Raw genomic sequence first — 18,432 nt, 5'->3', positions numbered from 1 at the left:
TGAGAGCCGGGTGGTGGGGAGGGGCACTAAAGTTCCTAATTCTGGCTGTAACACTTCCGAGCTGCCCTGGGAATTCATGGGCAAGTTACTGAATGCCTCAGTTACCCCATCCACAAATTGGGATGATAGCAGTTGTACAACCTCCAAAGACTGGTCCTGCCTCAGGTAGCGTTTGGAAAGCCTAGAATTGAATTCAGTGAGTGCTCTGTAAGGGATGCTCATGGGCAAGTACCCCCCACTCCCAAGTACCCCAATTGGCTGTGTTCTGGCTGCTGTCTGTTCTGTCCTTCCCTTGTGATGAATTTAAATGATGGACTTGAGAGAGAGAGGAGCCAGGCCCAAGTCCCTGGGGTGGGGTTTGGGGGTCCCCCTTTGGGTTTTGCGTTTGGCTTTGTCTCCTGACCCCAGAGACACTGCCTGTGTCTGTGGGCCCAGAGCCAGTGCAGAGGCAGGAACCGTCCACAATGACTGCATCGAAGTTTGATCCTAGGCCCACTCAGATTGCTCACTTTCTTTTGGAGACCAAAGACTCCTTGCCCTTGGCCTTGTCTTGATTCATCTGTAAAACGAAGCTATCAGACCACGGCTCTTCTGGATTAGGGTCCCTGCACCTTCAGGAATTTTGGGGTGACCGTATTACCCCTGAAGAGCAGAATTTTGTGTTTCCTCTCCGTCAGCATCCATGAGCCTGAGCTGTAGAGGCAGGCCTTCCGATGAGCTGTTACTAAGCCCTGAGAACACAAACATGAGAAGCTGCTTCCAAGTGGCTACTGTGATCTTGGGAAAGACAGCATGGACACATGACTGTACCCTAATAGATGCTAGATTATGGGGGGGGGCGGCCACTGGCAGAATTCTTTTCAGTGTGGCACAGGGTGGCATGTTTCAGGGGAAGCCTTCTGCCCATGAGTGTCTGGGAAGATGGGGAAAGTGATATAGGCAGGGAGAAAGAGGCTATTTAAAAAAAGTTCTCCAAATGCTACCCCCCTACTCACAGGTGGGTCTTTCATTTTCTTCTGCCTTCTTCCTCTTCTCCACCATAGTCCCATTCCTGTTCCTTGGGTCCAGCTAGTATTCTTCTTCCTTCCTTCCTTTTTAAAATATATTTTATCCCCCCCCACCTCCAATTATATGTTAAAACAATTTTTACCCTTTTATTTTAAAGTTTTGAGTTCCATATTCTATTTCTCCCTCTCTGTCTTCCCTCTCCCTCCCTGAGATGGTAAGCAATCGGATGTAGGTCATACATGTGCAATCATGTAAAACATTTCCATGTTAGTCATTTTGTATAAGAAGACTCAAATACAATTAAAATAATGAGAGAAAGAAAGTGAAAAATAGCATGCTCCAGTCAGATAATATCAGTGTTTTTTGGAGGTGGATGGGATGCTTCATCATTTGTTCTTTGGGATTGTCTTGGATCATTGTATTGTTGAGAATAGCTAAGTCATTCACAGTTCTTCATCACACAATATTGCGTCACTGTGCACAATGTTCTCCTGGTTCTGCTCACTTCACTATACATCAGTTCATTGGGGCAGCTAGGTGGTGCAGTGGATAAAGCACCAGCCCTGGATTCAGGAGGACCTGAGTTCAAATCTGGCCTCAGACACCTGACACTTACTAGCTGTGTGACCCTGGGCAAGTCACTTAACCCTCATTGCCCCACAAAAAACCCCCAAAACAAACAAACAAACAAACAAAACCAAAACAAAACTATACTTCAGTTCATACAAGTCTTTCCAGGCCTTTCTGAAATCATCCTGCTTGTCATTTCTTAGAGCACAATAATATTCCATCGCCAACATATACCACAGCTTGTTTAGCCATTCCCCAATGGATGGGCATCCCTCTGATTTCCAGTTCTTAGCCACCAGAAAAAGAACTGCTAGAAATATTTTTGTACAGATAAGGCTTTTTGCCCTTTTTTGTAATCCAGCATTTCTTAACCGGGATGCTGTGCTTGAGCAGGCATGTGTATGTGTGTCTGTGTATCTTTTTGTGTGAGTGCATGTGTGCCTGAGTGTCAATTTGTGTATGTGAAATGAGTGTGTTAAGTGTATATGTGTATGCACATATGTGTCTATTTGCATGTCTGTGCATGTGCACATGGGTGAGTATGTGTGTGTAACTTAAGAGTCAGCAGAAAATGATGTGAATTTTCTTCTTTGTAAGTCCACTTTTTCTCATGGCCCCACATAGGTTGACGCTGCGTCATAGAGTGTCCCCCATCTCCTGGCTGGCAATTCCTTTGTCTCTTGGATTTTGGTGTGGTCACCGCTTTCTGGTGTCAGAGGACCTGACGTTCCAGCCCTGCCTCTTATAACCTGTGGGACCTCGGTCACGTCTGCTAACCTCTTTGGGCCTCAGTTTCTCCCTCTGTAAAATGATGGGGTTGGCCTGTCTGGCCTCCGAGGTCCCTAATCCTGACTTTCCTGCTCCCACACATAGGAAGTAGCTGAGCTGAGGACTGGACCCTAAACGTACCTGACTTTGGCCGTGTCACGTCCTGTACCAGACTTCTCTCCCGAGGTTCTTCACAACAGCCCAGTGAGGGAGGTCCTGGTAGGCCATTTCACAGATGAGGCAACTAAGGCCAAGAGAGATTAGGTAACTAGCCCAGAGCCACAGGGCTAAGGAGTGTCTAAGGTGGAATTTGAACTCGGGTCTTCCTGAGTCAAAGCTCCAGCCTGGTGCAGCGTCTGGTCACAGGGGGGGCTGCAAAATGTCGGCATTAGGTCAGTTTTGAGATTGGAAGATCCAAGGCAAAGGATGATTCCAGGGACTGCTTTGTTTTTGCCTTAAAAACGATGGAGGCCAAAAGAGGGCTTTGTTTTTCCCTCCCAAATATTCCTTTTCGAGGCTTCTCTTTTCTCTGTGACATTAATAAATGTTTGTTATTAGTGAGGCATGATGCTTGAGTAAACCCAAAGTGTGTTCTTCCCCACATGAGCTCTCCAGAGAGCCTGGGGGGGGGGGGGCGGAAAGGCCCACTGACCTCCCTCTGAAGCTTGCTGCTCTCCACTGTCCCCACCCGCCTCCAACTGACTGCTACCTGCCCATCAGCCCCGCCCTGAGGGAGGGATGGGGGCTGCGGCTCGCTGAGTTCTTCTGTTATCCAGCCTTAGAGAACTTCTGTCTTCTTTGGAGGCTCAGCTGGTCCCTCTTTTTACTTGGGTTTCTCACCTATCAGAGGGGGGCGGGCTTGAGCCTCATGGCCTCTGAGGCCCCCAGTCCAATTGTAAAGCTGGGATTGGGATAAGCCCGGCTTTAGGAGTTTGGGAAACATTGCCCTGTCTGTGCACTCTCTGGCTCCCTACTAATTATCACGTTATTGAAAAGTCACCCTGATTACAGGCTGGGTTCAGGCTTCTTACCACCTAGAGACAGCAGGGCATCGTAACCAGAGCCTTGGATGGGGAGGTGGAGGACCTGTGCTCAAACCCTCTTCCCATTCCTCCCGAGAAAGCGTTGGGGGGTCCGGGATGGAGGCTGGACGAAGCGGCCTCTGTGGTCCAAGGTCTGTCCCTGTGGCATGTCACTCACCCTCGGTTTGCTCAGCTCTAAAATGGGCACAATAACAGAAACCCTCTTGCAGAGTCCCTGGCGCCTAGTAGGCCCTTTAGAAATGCTTCCCCTCCCCTTTCCTTCGAGGCCCCAGGCCATGAGCAGGTCAGGCCCCATGGTGTCCAGTGTTCTTCTGCCTGTGATCCTGTGGGCGGGTGACCAACGAGGGTAAAGCTGTGGCGTCTCCTGTGACTCACCACCCCTCCCTGCCTCCCTTGGGGAGCAGGTCAGGGAGAGTCCTTCTGAAGCTCTCTCTCCTACGATCCCCATGGCCACGAGGTGAGGTGAGCGCTGCTCTGTGCCCATTCTGCTTCAGAAAGGCCGAGGTCGGAGTGAAGGGAGCCGAGCAGCGGGCTGGGGGCTCAGTCTGTTGGAGGAGGCAGCTCTGACCAGACAGGGTCTAGGCAGGAACCAGCTGGAGATGGTCTGAGGGCAGGACTTGGTGTGAAGCGGGGCAGGGGACAGCTTCTTGGGGACCCGGAGCCAGCTACAAGGAGGGAGAGGATCCCTGGCGGCCTGCTCGCTGAGGGGAGGGAGGCCCGTGTGACCGCACAGGAAGGTGAGTGAAGTGGGGTCAGAAGGTAGGGGCCGGGCCAAGGCAAACAGGATTCTGTGATTCTGAAGGCAGCCATCGGAAGCCACCAGAGGCCGGGAGGCTTCGGCAAGGTCACTCTGGCCACCTGGGATGATGGCTAGGAGTGAGCAGAGGCTGGAGGCGGCTGCCGAGGTGCCGGTCACTTGGCTACGGTGTTTGACCCTAGGCTCGTCTTAACTCTGTATAACCGTTCTCTGGGATAAGGCCATGCCGTACTCATTCTGCACCAGCTCTGGGCTTTGGTGGAGTGGAGAGCTGACGATCCAGAGATCAGAACCCAGGGCCTCAGACCTTCTTGCTAGCTTAGAACCCAGAGGACCTGGTGACTTTGGCCCCTGAGTGCTGGGTCATACTAGGGGCAACTAGCTGAGGCAGTGCATAGAGCACTGGCCCTGGAGTGCAAAGGACATGAGTTCAAATCTCACCTCAGACACTTACTAGCTGTGTGACCCTGGGCAGGTCACTTAGCCACAATTGCCTTAAACATCCAGGGCTATCTCCGGTCATCTTGATGACCAGATATGTTGCCACTGGAGGAGAGAGTGACCTTGACACAGCCCTCCCTCACTTAAATCCAAGCTGTGATATCACCTCCATGTCAGGGTCCTCTTTAAGAAGGAAGGACAAACCACAGCTGTGTCATGCTGATAGCCCAGTCACGGAGCTGACTCTGAAGAAGCCCGTGAAATGATTGTTAATCCTGTGGGTGCTCGCTCCTAGAGGACAGACCCAGGCCAGTGTCCCAGGAGGAGAGAAGCCTGGGGTGGGCCGAGGATAGAAACATTTATCAGGCACCTACTATGCGCCTGGGAAGGAGGGACGAACCTGGCTTGGGCTGCCCCGGGGAGCAGAGCCAGCAGCAGTGGGCGATGGACATTGTGTGAGGGCAGATGTAGCCCAGAGGTCGGGAAAAAGCTGTGCCCAGTTACAGCTGCTCAGGCAGAAGGGGCTGGGAGCCTGGGGATCTGGGGGTGGGTAAAGGGGACACCTGCTTACCTCTAAGGGAGCAAGGCCTTTCTTCCTTCTGCCTCCTTGAGAACAGCCTTGTTGGTGATGGGGACTGATGTGAAGAGGGTGGGAAGAGGGCTGTGACATGGAGGAGGGTTTTTATACTCCTTCTGTTTGGCTCCCGAGCAGGACCAGCAGCAGGGGGGCAGCTGTAGAGAGACCAGTTGAGGCTCAACGTCAGGAAGAACTTGCCCACAATTAGCCGTGTCCCTGAGCGCCGAGGGGTGGTCTCCAGATGGAGCGCCTTGCCTTATTCAGGCTGGGGCTGGTGTGTTGTAGGGAAGATTCCTCTCTGGTTCAGGTGGTGGGACTAGCTGGTTCCTGGGGCCCTTTGCACCCCAGATTCTTGGTTCTGATTCTCTGTAAACAGCCCACCATCTGTATTTTATCCACGGAGTCGTGGGTCACCTCCCCCACCCCGCCATATCCTCTATGTGGCCACTTTATTGTTCCTAAGTAATTATGTGAAGGTTTGGAAAAGCTGGGGGTGTGAGCCATCCGGTCTGGGAGGCCGAGTGCTTAACTCTGTGTGTGTGGACGGGAGGGGGAGCCCAACAGGCGCCGTCGGCCACATACACGAGCAGCGTCCACAGACATACTTTCCTGGGATTCCTGATGGCAGAAGCTGTGAGCTTGGCATTAACACTGCGTGTGGCAGAAGAAGGATGAATATTTCATCAGGGCTTAATGCATCAAAATACGCCATTATAGGGTTGGGCTGGTTGTCTTAAAGCCAGAGCTGTTCCAATCAAATCAGATGCTTCTGGAAGCTTCTTCAGTTTGCTTAAATGCTGCTATTTGGAGGGAGTGATTACAGAATTAAGTGGGGGAGGGGGTGTTTTAGGTAGAAGATGAACTCCAAATGAATAGTGAGGAAATCAAGGTCTTGCTCATTTATAATTCTTTTTTTTTCCTTTCCTGCGGGGCAGTGGGGGTTAAGTGACTTGCCCAGGGTCACACAGCCAGTCAGTGTCAAGTGTCTGAGGCCGGATTTGAACTCAGGTGCTCCTGACTCCAGGGCCAGTGCTCTATCCACTGCGCCACCTAGCTGCCCCTATGTATAGTTTTAAGAATACAATACATTTATACTTAACATGAATTTATTTTTAGAGAGGAAGGGGCTAACCCGAATCGGTAGAAGTTTTCTCATCTGGGAGTTTCTTACTCCCAATAAAATTGTAAACCCAAGCCATATCCTTGCATTCAGTTTAAGGGATAGTAACAATGCAGTGCGTTTTCCACGTGAATTTGCTTATAAATATTGGACTTGTAATGAGATGAAGAGAGGGCCTAAATTCCCGCTGAGGAGCACTTGCAGTGTTCTTAACTCTGCTTTATATATATACCAGTGAAATTATTTAGGGAATGACTCCCCTCTTTAAAAAAAAATCTTTAAGCCCAGGGATACGGGATAAGCTCACAGCCTTTTACAGTTTCCCAGCTTGGGATGTGACTTGCAGCAAATGAAACTGACATCTGTATGACATTGAGTGTGTGTCCCCCCCTCCCCTTTCCCTTTTGCGAATGTCTGTTTTTGTTTTCCAGCAAGCCCGGGCCGAGCAAGAGGAGGAGTTCATCAGTAACACCTTGTTCAAGAAGATTCAGGCCTTGCAGAAGGAGAAAGAGACACTGGCTGTGAATTACGAGAAGGAAGAAGAGTTCCTCACTAATGAGCTCTCCAGAAAACTGATGCAGGTAAATTATCCTTGAGCGCCCCCCTCCTTCCTCGCCAGGGCAGTCGAGCTGGCTCATCCAGTCCTTGGCTTGGAATGTTTGCTGAGGAGGAGAAGGAGGAGGGGGGGGTGCTCCTAAGAGGTCGGGGCTGACTCAGACGAAACTGACAGAAACCTATGGTGCTCCTGGTGTATTTCAGGGGCTTCTGTTGCCTGGGATCAGCCTTTGCTTTTGACAAACGTTTTCCTTAAAATTCCACGTTAGAATTGTGGAAGTGTGCAGACGAGTCAGTGAGTGCTTCCTATCTTTGGCCCGGCTACCCGAGGGATGCTGATGTCAGAGGGAAAGGTTGTTTGACAGAGAGTCACAAGTACCAGAGACAAATGGATGCCTGTGGATCTAGGGGATGGTTGTTACAGGAATCAGTGAGCTAGTAGAGGATCATAATGAAGGGGGATGATTCAGGACATTCCAGTGATTTTTTTTTTTAATTTTAGAACGATGACCATTTTTAGATAGGGCAGCCGGTGCAAGGAGGGGATAGATATGGTGTGAAGGACGTCAGAGAAGTATCAGAAGACTCATTAGGAGCTGATGCGGAGCAAAGCAAACAACCAGGAGAAGCCTATACACAGTGACTTAAATAACAGTGAGCAATGGTCCCCAAAAGGATTGAACTCCCATGACCTGTATTTTCCTCAGCAACTCTGTGTTTAGTTAGCACTGGGGACACTGAGACAAAAACAAAACCACCTCTGCCAAGATGAATCATCTTGGGGCCGGACACCTGGCCTGGAGACAGCCCTCTATGGTGTCAGTAGAAGTTGCTGGGTTGGGTGGCTTGGCATCAATATTTAGCAGATACAGGGTTTGCTCTCTGTATTTTGGGGTGAGGATAAGGGGAGATGGCTAGAAAGAAAGGCAGCACCCTTACTGCCCCAAGAGCAGGAGGGAACATTTCTTGTCTCTGAATTCTTTGATAAATGAAACTTCAAAAAAAAAAATTAAATCAGCTTTCCCTTGGTAGTAGGGGCAGCGCTTCTCTCTGGGAGTCTGTAAGGATGAGGGATTGTAGCAATATGGGGTTAACTCCAAATGTTAATAAAATTTTTCCTTTGTGCAAATGAAGACATTGCAAATCCTTTTGGCACTGAGTAAGCTGAATGTCAGAGCTAAAATGGGGGCAAAGAGAAGGAAATGTCGGGTTTTTTCCTTAAAAAGGAAAATCACAGCCCTGTCAGTTAAATGCCATGAAATGGATGATGCTGTGCAGATGACTGATTAATGCCCCACTCTCACCGTGTGACACCTACAAAAATTGAAGGGCTTTTTAGGTTACGCTTAGCACTCGTTCAGTCTTAGACATGGCCTCTCCTGATCGCATACCCCTGCTTTTCTGTCCGCCTCCCCTAGCCATGCTCAGGGAGTGTTCGCTTATCAGTGTGCACATTGTTTCCTGAACTAGAGTGGAATCTCCCAGAAAGCAGGCTGCTTTTGTTTGTCTTGTGTCTCCACAACCAGGCACAGTCCCTCTTGGCCTAGGATAGGTTCTTTCTTTCTTTCTTTCTTTCTTTTTTTTTTTTTTTTTTGGTGGAGCAATGAGGGTTAAGTGACTTGCTCAAGGTCACACAGCTAGTAAGTGTCAAGTGTCTGAGGCCGGATTTGAACTCAGATCCTCCGGAATCCAGGGTTGGTGCTTTATCCGCTGCGACATCTAGCTGCCCCAGGATAGGTTCTTAAATGCTTTGGAATGCTTGGTGGTGCCAGGGGCTTAGCCTAAATAAACAAAAGAAGAAGAGCCAAAAGTCTTGGAAGTAGAGGTGGATAGCACCTGCCTACCCTTCTTGTCCAGAATCCTTTTATAGACAAGGATCTGTAGCCTCAGACGGTGAAGTGATTCACCCCAGGCTGCAGGATTTGAACCCATGCCCTCAGCCCCTGTGCCATACCCACCATGCTTTTTACATGATTTCCTGAGAGTTTAAGGACATGATTAGCTTTTGCTGCTTTTGTTTTTAAAAATTTTTTTTGGTGAGGCAATTGGGATTAAGTGACTTGCCCAGGGCCACACAGCTAGTCAGTGTTAAGGGTCTGAGGCCAGATTTGAACTCAGGTCCTCCTGACTCCAGGGCTGGTGCTCTATCCACTGCGCCACCTAGCTGCCCCAGCTTTTGCTTCTTAAAATTTACCTGTTAAGTATAGGCTAGAAATATTATTGAAATATAGAGCTCTATAAATAATTTCACAATATTGGCATCAAGACTTGATACCCAAGTCAGCCATAATATTATTCAGTCAGTTGCCTCATCACCACATTGTGTCTTTGGAACCAGCTACCCCTGCTAACATTGTGTAAGCCAGCATCCTGTTTTTGTGAACCAGTGACATTCATTGGGTTAGCCCAGTGGTTCTCACACTTTATGTCCTGAAATCTTTTTACACCCTTAAAAATTATCAAGGACTTCACATTTTTAAAAAATTCTCTGCTTATGTGGGTTATTATGTCTATGGATATTTGCTGTATGAGGAATTAAAATATCATCATTATTAGGTATGAGATTTAAAATTGGATATTAGATCATAAATCTATCCTACTTAACCTTTCCCTAAATTTATCTCCCAGACTAGTAAATGGAAGAAGCTTCTGGTTTTCTAGTTAAAGCTTTTATTGTATGGTAGTCACAAGGTGATGTTGATTAGAAGGATAGGAAAGTAGAAATACAAAACAAATAGTCTTAAGTCTAAGCTTAGTCTATATTCCATATAAAACTCACCAAAAGCCCAAGGCCACCTTTGGGGAGAGAGAGAGAGAGACCGAGTCAAGCGCGTGCTGCTGCTAACTGCAAGCTGGGCCGAGTGGAACTCTAGTCAGCATCTGTCTGTGCAGCGCAGCCAGGGGACCATCAGAGCAGGAAAGAGATCCCACTTCCGTTCTCTCCTTACCTTTTAAGCTTGCACCCCGGAAGTCGAGTGCGTAGCAGGCGGACTGGCGTGCGTAGCTCATGCCGTTGGTCTCCTCCCCAAAAGGGTGGTCCTTAAAAAAAAACTGGCGTCTCTCCATTATCGCTAACCGACTGTTAAAACTTTTTACCACATAGGAAAATACTTTTACCTTCATGAACCCTCTGAAAGGGTCTTGGGGACCCTCAGGGACCCCCCCTGACCACTCTTTGAAAATTGCTGGAGGGGCAGCTAGGTGGCACAGTGGATAGAGCACTGGCCCTGGATTCAGGAGGACCTGAGTTCAAATCCGGCCTCAGACACTTAATACTTACTAGCTGTGTGACCCTGGGCAAGTCACTTAACCTCAATTGCCTCACCCCAAAAAAAAAAAAAAAGAGAGAAAACTGCTGGAGCAGGCTTTCATTTTACAAACTGCTTGAAACATCCCAAGGAGATGTCATGGCACTTAACTTGGATTGTCCAGAGGCTTGTGAGAGGTAGAAATGCCTCGTTGCTTTACATAATCCATAGGTGGACCTGGGCTTGAGTTCTTCCAGCCCACTGGATAGGACCTCCTCTCCACCCTGGGTGAGATTCCAGGAGGCAGGACATGGAGTGAGGGCAGTTGGGGTCTGCCTGTTGATTGAATCAGGTGTTTGTCAGCAGACTCTTCAGTGCTCTTTTTGGGGGACATACAAACCTAGAATAAAATTCCCTTCTAATGGGGGGATGTTCAGAGAACATCTCTGAAGTATATGCAACAGAGAGGGAAAAAACAGTGTCTGTATCACGGAGTTAGGAGAGGGCACACTCCCCAGAAGCGAGGGGTGTCAGGATGGGCTTCATGCAGAAGATCATAGTTGGTTTTTTTTGTTTGTTTGTTTTGCGGGGCAGTGAAGGTTAAATGACTTGCCCAAGGTCACACAGCTAGTAAGTGTCAAGTGTCTGAGGCTGGATTTGAACTCAGGTCCTCCTGAATCCAGGGCTGGTGCTTTATCCACTGCGCCACCTAGCTGCCCCGCTGATAGTTTCTAAGAAGACAGGGATGGAGTAGGACCATCAGTAGATATTGTTGTGGGGGGTATGTGTGTGTTTTTTGTGTGTGTGAGTGTGCGCACATGCTTGCTTTGTAGTGACCAAATTTGACATAGGACATTTTGGGAGGTGACGAGGCTCACCTTGAATTCTCCCTTAAGAACATGTGCGTGTGCTCTCAAACACAAACATACTATAAAGGGGGTGGAAAGCTTTGTAGGAGGTTAGCAGTGACACCTCCCTCTGTAGTGACTGATGTGGAGTGGTGCAGTGAGGAGAGCAGTGCGTGTGGAGGTGCGGGATCTCGATTTGAATCCTGGCCCTAGTATTGATTGCCTGTGTTCCTACTGTGTGTAAACCCCTCCTTGTCTGGGCCCAGCTTTCCCCATCTGTAAAATGAAGGGGTTGGACCCAGGGATGTCTGAGGTCCCTCTCACCTCTAAATCCCCACTTGTTTTCCCATTCTCGTGTGGTTTTCAGGGGACAGATTAGAGGTGTGTCCACACTCTTGAACAGAGTAAGCTGATTTTGTGTTAGGGACACGTTACCTGGTCATTCATGGGAGCTCTGAACAATGCCCGCTTTCTGCTAGAGCTTCTCAGTCCCTTTCACTACTGTTTTGTGTCACTCGACCTTCTGGATCTAGACCGATTGCCCCAGGATGCTTCTGTCTGCGCAGAGATTTCATTGTGGTGTTTTTAAGGTGGGACAGACAGTGACGGTAAATAACAAACACAAGCCAAGGTGAACATTTTAACTTTATAAAGAAGATAAAGTGTTTGAGGTCTGTATACTCAGCACTTTATGGCCTTCACCAAACTGGATTGTGATTCAGTTCATTGTTGTTGGAATCAGGTGGCAAAAGTTTGCTCTGTTTGCTGGAAGCATTGAGAGCCGGGGAGATGTTTCAGGACTGGGAAGGACCCTCAGAAGACATCGAGGTTCACCCCTGCATTGTGCAAATGGGGAAACTCCTTAAAATGCCTCATGGGAAGGGCCGCCCAACCCAGTGCAGGATGCAGGATTAGCTGGAGGCGGGACGATGAAGGAATTGGGGAAGGACTGCAGAGTGAAGAAGAGGGAGTTAACGGTCGGTGACAAGGACACAGCCACCTCAGCCCTCAGGCTCTCCCCAGGGCTTTGCTCCCCTGGGCTCAGGCCGCTGGGAGGGATCACAGACACGAGAGTGGAGGCAAAGGAGGTTTTTGGTTTTCTCAGTGGGGACCTCAAACACAGCATGGCTCCCACCTTCTCGCCTTCCTCTGCCAGACCTCTCCCTTCTCTCTCTTTCATTTGTCCTCCCAGTCCGTCGGACACAAAGCCCCCAAGTCTTCTTGGACTCCTCTCTCTGTCCCCCCTTGCCCCTCACATATGGCTGGTGACCAAATCCTGAAGTCTGACCCCACAGCCTCTGCCAAATCTGCCTCTTCTCTCAAGTCACATGCCCGCCAGCCTGCTTTTCTGGGCTCCTCTATCCTTTACATGCCTCTGCTTTGTGAATGGTATCTCCTCCTCACCCCAATTATAATAACAGCTGGCATTTATATTGCGCTTACTGTCTGCCAGCCACCAAGCTCACCGCTCTACAGGTATCATTTCATTGGATCCTCACAGCAACCCAGTGGAGGGAGGTGCTGTCATTGCCTCCATTTTGTGGTGAGGAACCTGAAGGCAGAGGCCCAATGACTTACCCAAGGTCACACAGTCAGTGTCTGAGGCTGGTGGTAGACTCCCTGAGGGCAGGAATTGTGGGTGGGTGGTTTTCTCTTCTGTCTGTGTCCCTAGTGGGAGTGTGTGTAGAAGCTTAGTGAAAGTCTAGCATCGAATACCTGCTTGAGGTCAGATTGTTTATGGAGAGCTGAGGGGGGAGATAGGAAGGAAGTTGTGGGCAGAAGCGCTGCTCCTGCCCCGGCCCCTGAGGTTGAGGCTGCTGTGGGGGGCCGCCCAGATGTCTCGCTGGAAACCAGGCCTGCTGTGTCCTCCCCCCGCCCTTCCAGGCATCTCTTCTTGGCCGGCAGGATGCCGGCTGTGGGGCCGTTTGGTCTTCTCATACGGCTCCACTTTAGACCCAAGAAGTGTGGTCTGGGCGGCTTCCGCTATTTTGCCAGTTGGGGAAACTGAGGCAGAGAGGAGCATTCAGCATTTATCAAACGTCTGCTCTGTGCCAGGCTCTGTGCCAAGTGCTGGGGATACAGAGAGGCAGAAAGCGGTCCCTGCCCTCAGGGAGCTCCCAGTCTAATGAGCTTAAGTGCCAGGCAGCTCTGGAACATTGATTTGGACTGAGGGCAGGGCCTGGAGACAGGAAGACACAGGCTTTCGGCCGATCCCTCAGCCGCAGAACCTCCCTGTGCCTCCCGCTCCTCATCAGTGGCCTCTGCAGTCCCTCCCGCCCCCAAGTCTGTGAACCCGTGGACGTGTCTTTAGTAAGCACCAATGGTATGCCGGACATCATGCAAACAAAGGAGGAAATGAAACAACTGCTGTTCCGTCCCGTCACCTCCCGCCCGTGTCCGTTCTCCTGTGGGTTGGTGTTCCGTTGTATCCGCAGAGAAAACATATAAGAAGTGGGGAGGCCCTTAAGCTGAGCTTTGAAGGAAGTGAGGCATGCTGGGAAGCAGAGCTGACCAGAGAGTGTTTTCCAGGGCCGTGGGATGCGCGCAGCCTCCGCCAGAGCCCAGAGTGTGAGATGAGACAGCGTGTGGTCAGCAGCCAGTAGCCCGTGTTGGCTCAGCACAGAGGGCAGGAAAGGCTGATCTCAGCCCAGCGGGAAGAGCCTTGAATGCCAAGCACAGGGGTGGTGTTTGACGCTAGAAACTGCAGGGAGCCTTTTGGGGTCCTTGAGCCAGGGAATATCAGGGTCAGGCCTGAGGGGCTTTTGGCCCCTGCGTGGAACCACTATGGGAAAAGAGGAAGGACTCGAAGGGGAGAGTGCTGAGGACCACCCGGGCACAGTGACCAGGCCAGAGCTTGGACCCAGGTTCTTGGCCCTTCCTTCCTGAGGGCCCACACTGCCCACCCCGTTCTCTCTTCTCAGGCAGTGGGCATTTATTAAGCCACTCAGACATCTGAGCCACGCCCACCTGACAAGACATGGAAGATGCCCCTTAGTCCCTGGAAAGAAGTGAAAGAAGCAGCCCTGATGTCCGGGCTCTTCTGCTGAGAGCTGACACCCATCGGGCCCCACCCACCCGCCTGTGGGGAGGGGGGGGGGTCGGTGTGTTCTTTGGGGCAGTCGTCCTTGCAAAATGCTCCTGGAGGCTTCACTTCATCATGTTGCCCGGATCCCTGGTCACCCCATAACGGCGTCACCATTTCAGTCACCATCTTCTCAACTTTTTCTGGGGTGCCCTTCTCCAAAGGTGGCACCCCTACATTCATCCAGTAAACAGTAGCAAGTGCCTACTGTGTGCACACGTTGTGCTAAGCACTGGGGCCAGTGCCGACCCAGAACTCTGCCCAACCCTCCGAGGTGTTTGGAGCAGGAGGAGGAGAACATGTCTTGGATCTCACTGTGTGTGAGGGCAGAGGCGCCCATGGCTCAGGTGGGATAACAATTTGGCATGGAAGGAGAGGCCTGGGAATTTCGGCTGCGCTGGGGCGGTTGGACCTTTCACCCAGCTGGCTTCTCTTCTTCAAGGCCACCATTACTCTAGGGAGGTAGAATTACTCTCACCTCTGAGTGCCACCACATAGACACAGGCAGAGTGGATCATCTTGTTTCCATGTTGTTTGGGCCTCGCATTGTGGCCTTCCCCACTCAGTTCACTAGACATCTGGAAGATGCTGCGGGATGTTTCTGATTCACTGGAAAAGCCCTTGCTTCAGGAGTTCCGCAAGAACCTCCCAGCTCATCGTCACCTGGGTGACCGTCCATCGGCCGACAGCTTTCCCATTTTCAGAAATTGTTGGGCTTTTGTTGGTGATGCTCTGCTCCAGTGAGCTGCAGCGCAGGCTCCCACATCCTCAGCCTCTCACGCCCTCTTGAAATGGTTCCCTGATCATTTCTGGATTTTAATGCCTTGGGCTGACTTCTTTGATGTCTCTCAATTTAGTCAGTGACGTTAAGGCATTACTTCCCCCGGGTGCTGGCCATGCCATTCTAATTGTTGTGTTAGATACTGTATATTCATTATATCTTTAAATTTTAACTGATTGGTCTTAGACTTAGGGTGAGCAAGCTTGCTTTGAGTTAGATAAACCACGGATTTAGAGGTCATTGAGTTCAAATCTGCTTCCTGTACAGGGGAGAAAACAGAGGCTTGTCCAAATCTACAAATGTGCTGTGGCTCTTACTCTTCTTTTGTTTGGTTGGGTTTTTGGGGCGGGGCAGTGAGGGTTAAGTGACTTGCCCAGGGTCACACAGCTAGTAAATGTTAAGTGTCTGAGGCTGGATTTGAACTCGGGCCCTCCTGAATCCAGGGCCGGGGCTTTATCCACTGCGCCACCTAGCTGCCCCTGTGGTTGCTACTCTTACAGATACCAACCGCCCCCATCTTTGAAACATCAGGGAATTCTGGAATTGTTCTGTGGAACTGGGTTCTAGACGTGATGTCAAGAATTTTAATGTCAGATCCTCCCCATCCACAAAATACAGGGTTTGGGCTGGGAGTTCTCTGAGCCCCCGTGTTCTCTAAGTACGTACTTCATTCACCCTTTATAGGTGTCACAATAAGGAAGTGCTGTCAGGACTCTCCAGTTCAGAAAGGAGCAGGTGCCTGTTAAGTTTAGAAGCCCCCCACCCACCCCTACCCCATACTCTGTAAAGTTGCTATCTAGCTATACTGTCCGAAATATCTAACGAGTGGTCGCCAGTAAATTAGAAGCTTTAGCGAGAGTTTTAGACTTTTAAGCATTTATTAAGGAGCATAAGAATCTAACGATCAGAGAGAAAGGTAAAAATCTAACTATTTCTAAGAGACCCCATCATCCGACCTGCCATGGCGAGGTCAGGAACAAAAAGGACCCAATGCTTCCTTCTTCCTCCCAGAAGCCTCCTCGAAAACCGAAACAAACCTCCCCCCCCCCCCAAGCTGATTGGATGGTAGCTTTGATAGACAGTACCCACAAGCAAACGTCAGGCGGCTTGCCTTCAGAGGCCTTCTCCTCATGGCGGAGCTTTCCTACAGTATCTCTCCAGCAGGGGGCGTCCCTCCACTTGTTACAACATCTTGCTAGTGTGGGATGCTCCGCACCCATGCTGAGCACACCTTGGCGGGAGCGTTCACCAGCTGTTGGGTGCCAGGCGTTGGGCGCAGAAAGGCAGGCCCTGCCCCGAGGAGCAAAGCCTTCTGGAAGCTGCGGCACACTCGCCTGAACCAAGAGTCATCCGGCGCGGTAAAGCAGGACCCTCGAAGGCTCGGTGCGGTCCCAGGCTGTCTCACGGCCTTGGAGCAGCTACTGGCAGCCTGCGCTTCCTGGCCGCCGCGTCCAGGCTCTCGACCTCTTCCGATCCCCTCCATTGATTGATGAGGAAATGGGGCCCCAGACGTGCTGACACCCTTACCAAGGTCACACGGCAAGTTGGCGTCAGGGCCCGCTCTCCTGGCTGGGTGGAGGTTGAACTCCCATCTCTGACTTGTGGATTAAGTCCTTAAGAAACCTCAGTTTTATCAGGTCTTCTTACAGAGCGAACGTTCTTGGGAGTGGTCTGTGTGGATACAGATTTTTCACAACTCGGGAGGAAGAGGCTGTGTTTCAGGGGACAGCTTCCAACACAAAACGGGGACCAGAATCCTCCCCTGGCCTCCCATTGCCTTGTATAGATTTGGGTTTATTTATTTCCCTTACTCTAGTTTTTGTGTGTTTGCTGTGTCCCACATTAGCTCATGACCTTTTTGCAAGGAGGGATTTTTTTCTTTCTTTGGCCTTGTGTGCCCAGCACCCAGTGAGGCCTGGCTCGTGGTAGGTGCTTCGTAAGCCTTTCTTGACCAATCCCAGAGGGATGTAGGCTGAAGTGGGCCCTCAGAAGCGTCCAGTCTGTGCAACATCTGTTAGCCTTGCCATTTGGCCCAGTCCTGCTGCCCATCACGTGGCTGGTCTCGGGCAGCCGTGACACGTGGGTTGTAATCCACCCCCGCTGGATGTTCTCTGAGCCTGGGAGGTTCTGTAGAATTGGGAACGGAACCCAAGAACAGTCGCAGTGACAGAACCCCGGGCTCTTGACTCACTCCTAAGACTCCTCTCTCCAGCCTGGGCTCCTGCCTCCTGCCTTTGGACATAACGTCCGGAAACACTTGGCTTTTCTTTGAGCTTGATCTCCGCCTGGTTCCCCTCCCATCCTCACCTCCCATTTTATTTTTGCCCCTTTGGTTTTCACATTTTGCCGGCTGCTACTTTCATACTGTGGTGGGTTTTTTAAATTCCAAGACAGCACTTTACGTTTTGTTTCCTGTTTTCTCGTTAAAAACCAAGACCACAGTTGTTACCGGCTCCCTAACTCTCCCGAGGCACAACAGAAGAGCTGGGCAGCAGGGCTGCTTGTTTCACTTCTTTCTGGGGGCCAAGGTGCATCCTCCATGTCTTGTCAGGTGGGCGTGGCTCTTCTGTGCCCAGGCCGGATCTGATCTTCCAGATGTTTGAGTGGCTTGGAGGTCACCTGACTGCAGATCTGACAGTGGTAGGTTTTGGATGGGAGGGGTAGTTTTTGAGGGGAACATTTCTCTTTGAAGTTTACATCTCATCCAAACATTATACAATCCCCGTGTCTGTGGTTTAAGAAACAAAACAACACAACACCAAACCTAATTAGATGTTGGCTGTGATAAAAAACATCTGCTTAAAGGCAAATGCCCTGGAAACAAATTGAAGCTGATTTCATTGGGGTCACAGTGCCTATGTGGATCCACAGCTGGTTGGTAGTGTGGCCTCTCAGAGAGCTGCGCAGGACTTGGCCGTGATCCCATAACCTGTGTGACTGGGGGCTTCATGCTCAAGTCCTCCTGACTGACTCTCACACCTTGGCTGCCTCTCAGAGGTACTTATCACTCCAAGAAATAAAGATATGGAAGAAAAAGCTACCCGCTTTTGTGATTTGATCATTTTAATGCAAGGAATCCTATTGTTTTTCCCATGTGTGTATCTTGTGTTAAATGAAGCTGATTTTATTTTTAGGAAATGATTTCGTGAGAGTCAGTTTGGCTTACCCAGGAAGGGATTCTTCACCCCTGAGCAGGGAAGCCTGAGGACCCCTTCTCAGAACGATGCTTTCGTGTACATAAAATCCCATACATGGGGTTATAAAGGAATCCAGTTATATTAACGTAAAATTATAAAAAACTCTAAAAACACATCTGTGCACATCAGGTTCAGAGCCACTGGAGAGGCATGGTGATGGGGTAGATAGAGTACAGGTCTTGAAGGTAGGAAGACCTGGGTGCAAGCCTTCCCTGTGACCCACAGTGGCTTCTAGGCTCTGGGCAAGTCGTTCCACTTGTCCACATTCTGGCCTTGCATTGGGAGGGCGACCCACCATGCCCACCAGTTCTCTCTTGAGTGCTGCCCGTGGTCCTTTCTCGTCAGATTTCCCTTCTTCATCCCGCTCTGCTGTATGCCACCACCAGGCATCCCTCCTCGTCCTTGGGATGAGCTGCTACCAGAATCCTGTCATCTGG

General features: G+C 50.3%; 1 protein-coding gene across 1 annotated transcript in view; it reads left to right on the top strand.

Moving 5' to 3' along the window:
- Positions 1–18,432, top strand: part of CCDC6 (coiled-coil domain containing 6) — an 81,628-nt gene that overhangs the window by 28,667 nt on the left and 34,529 nt on the right. The window contains exon 2 of the mRNA XM_043981652.1: positions 6,716–6,865. Coding sequence (XP_043837587.1) covers positions 6,716–6,865 — 150 coding nt within the window. The remainder of the gene's footprint in view (positions 1–6,715; positions 6,866–18,432) is intronic.

The sequence above is a fragment of the Dromiciops gliroides genome, chromosome 2 (assembly GCF_019393635.1).
Source record: "Dromiciops gliroides isolate mDroGli1 chromosome 2, mDroGli1.pri, whole genome shotgun sequence".
Taxonomy (NCBI): domain Eukaryota; kingdom Metazoa; phylum Chordata; class Mammalia; order Microbiotheria; family Microbiotheriidae; genus Dromiciops; species Dromiciops gliroides.
This window is presented reverse-complemented; position numbering and strand designations above follow the sequence as displayed.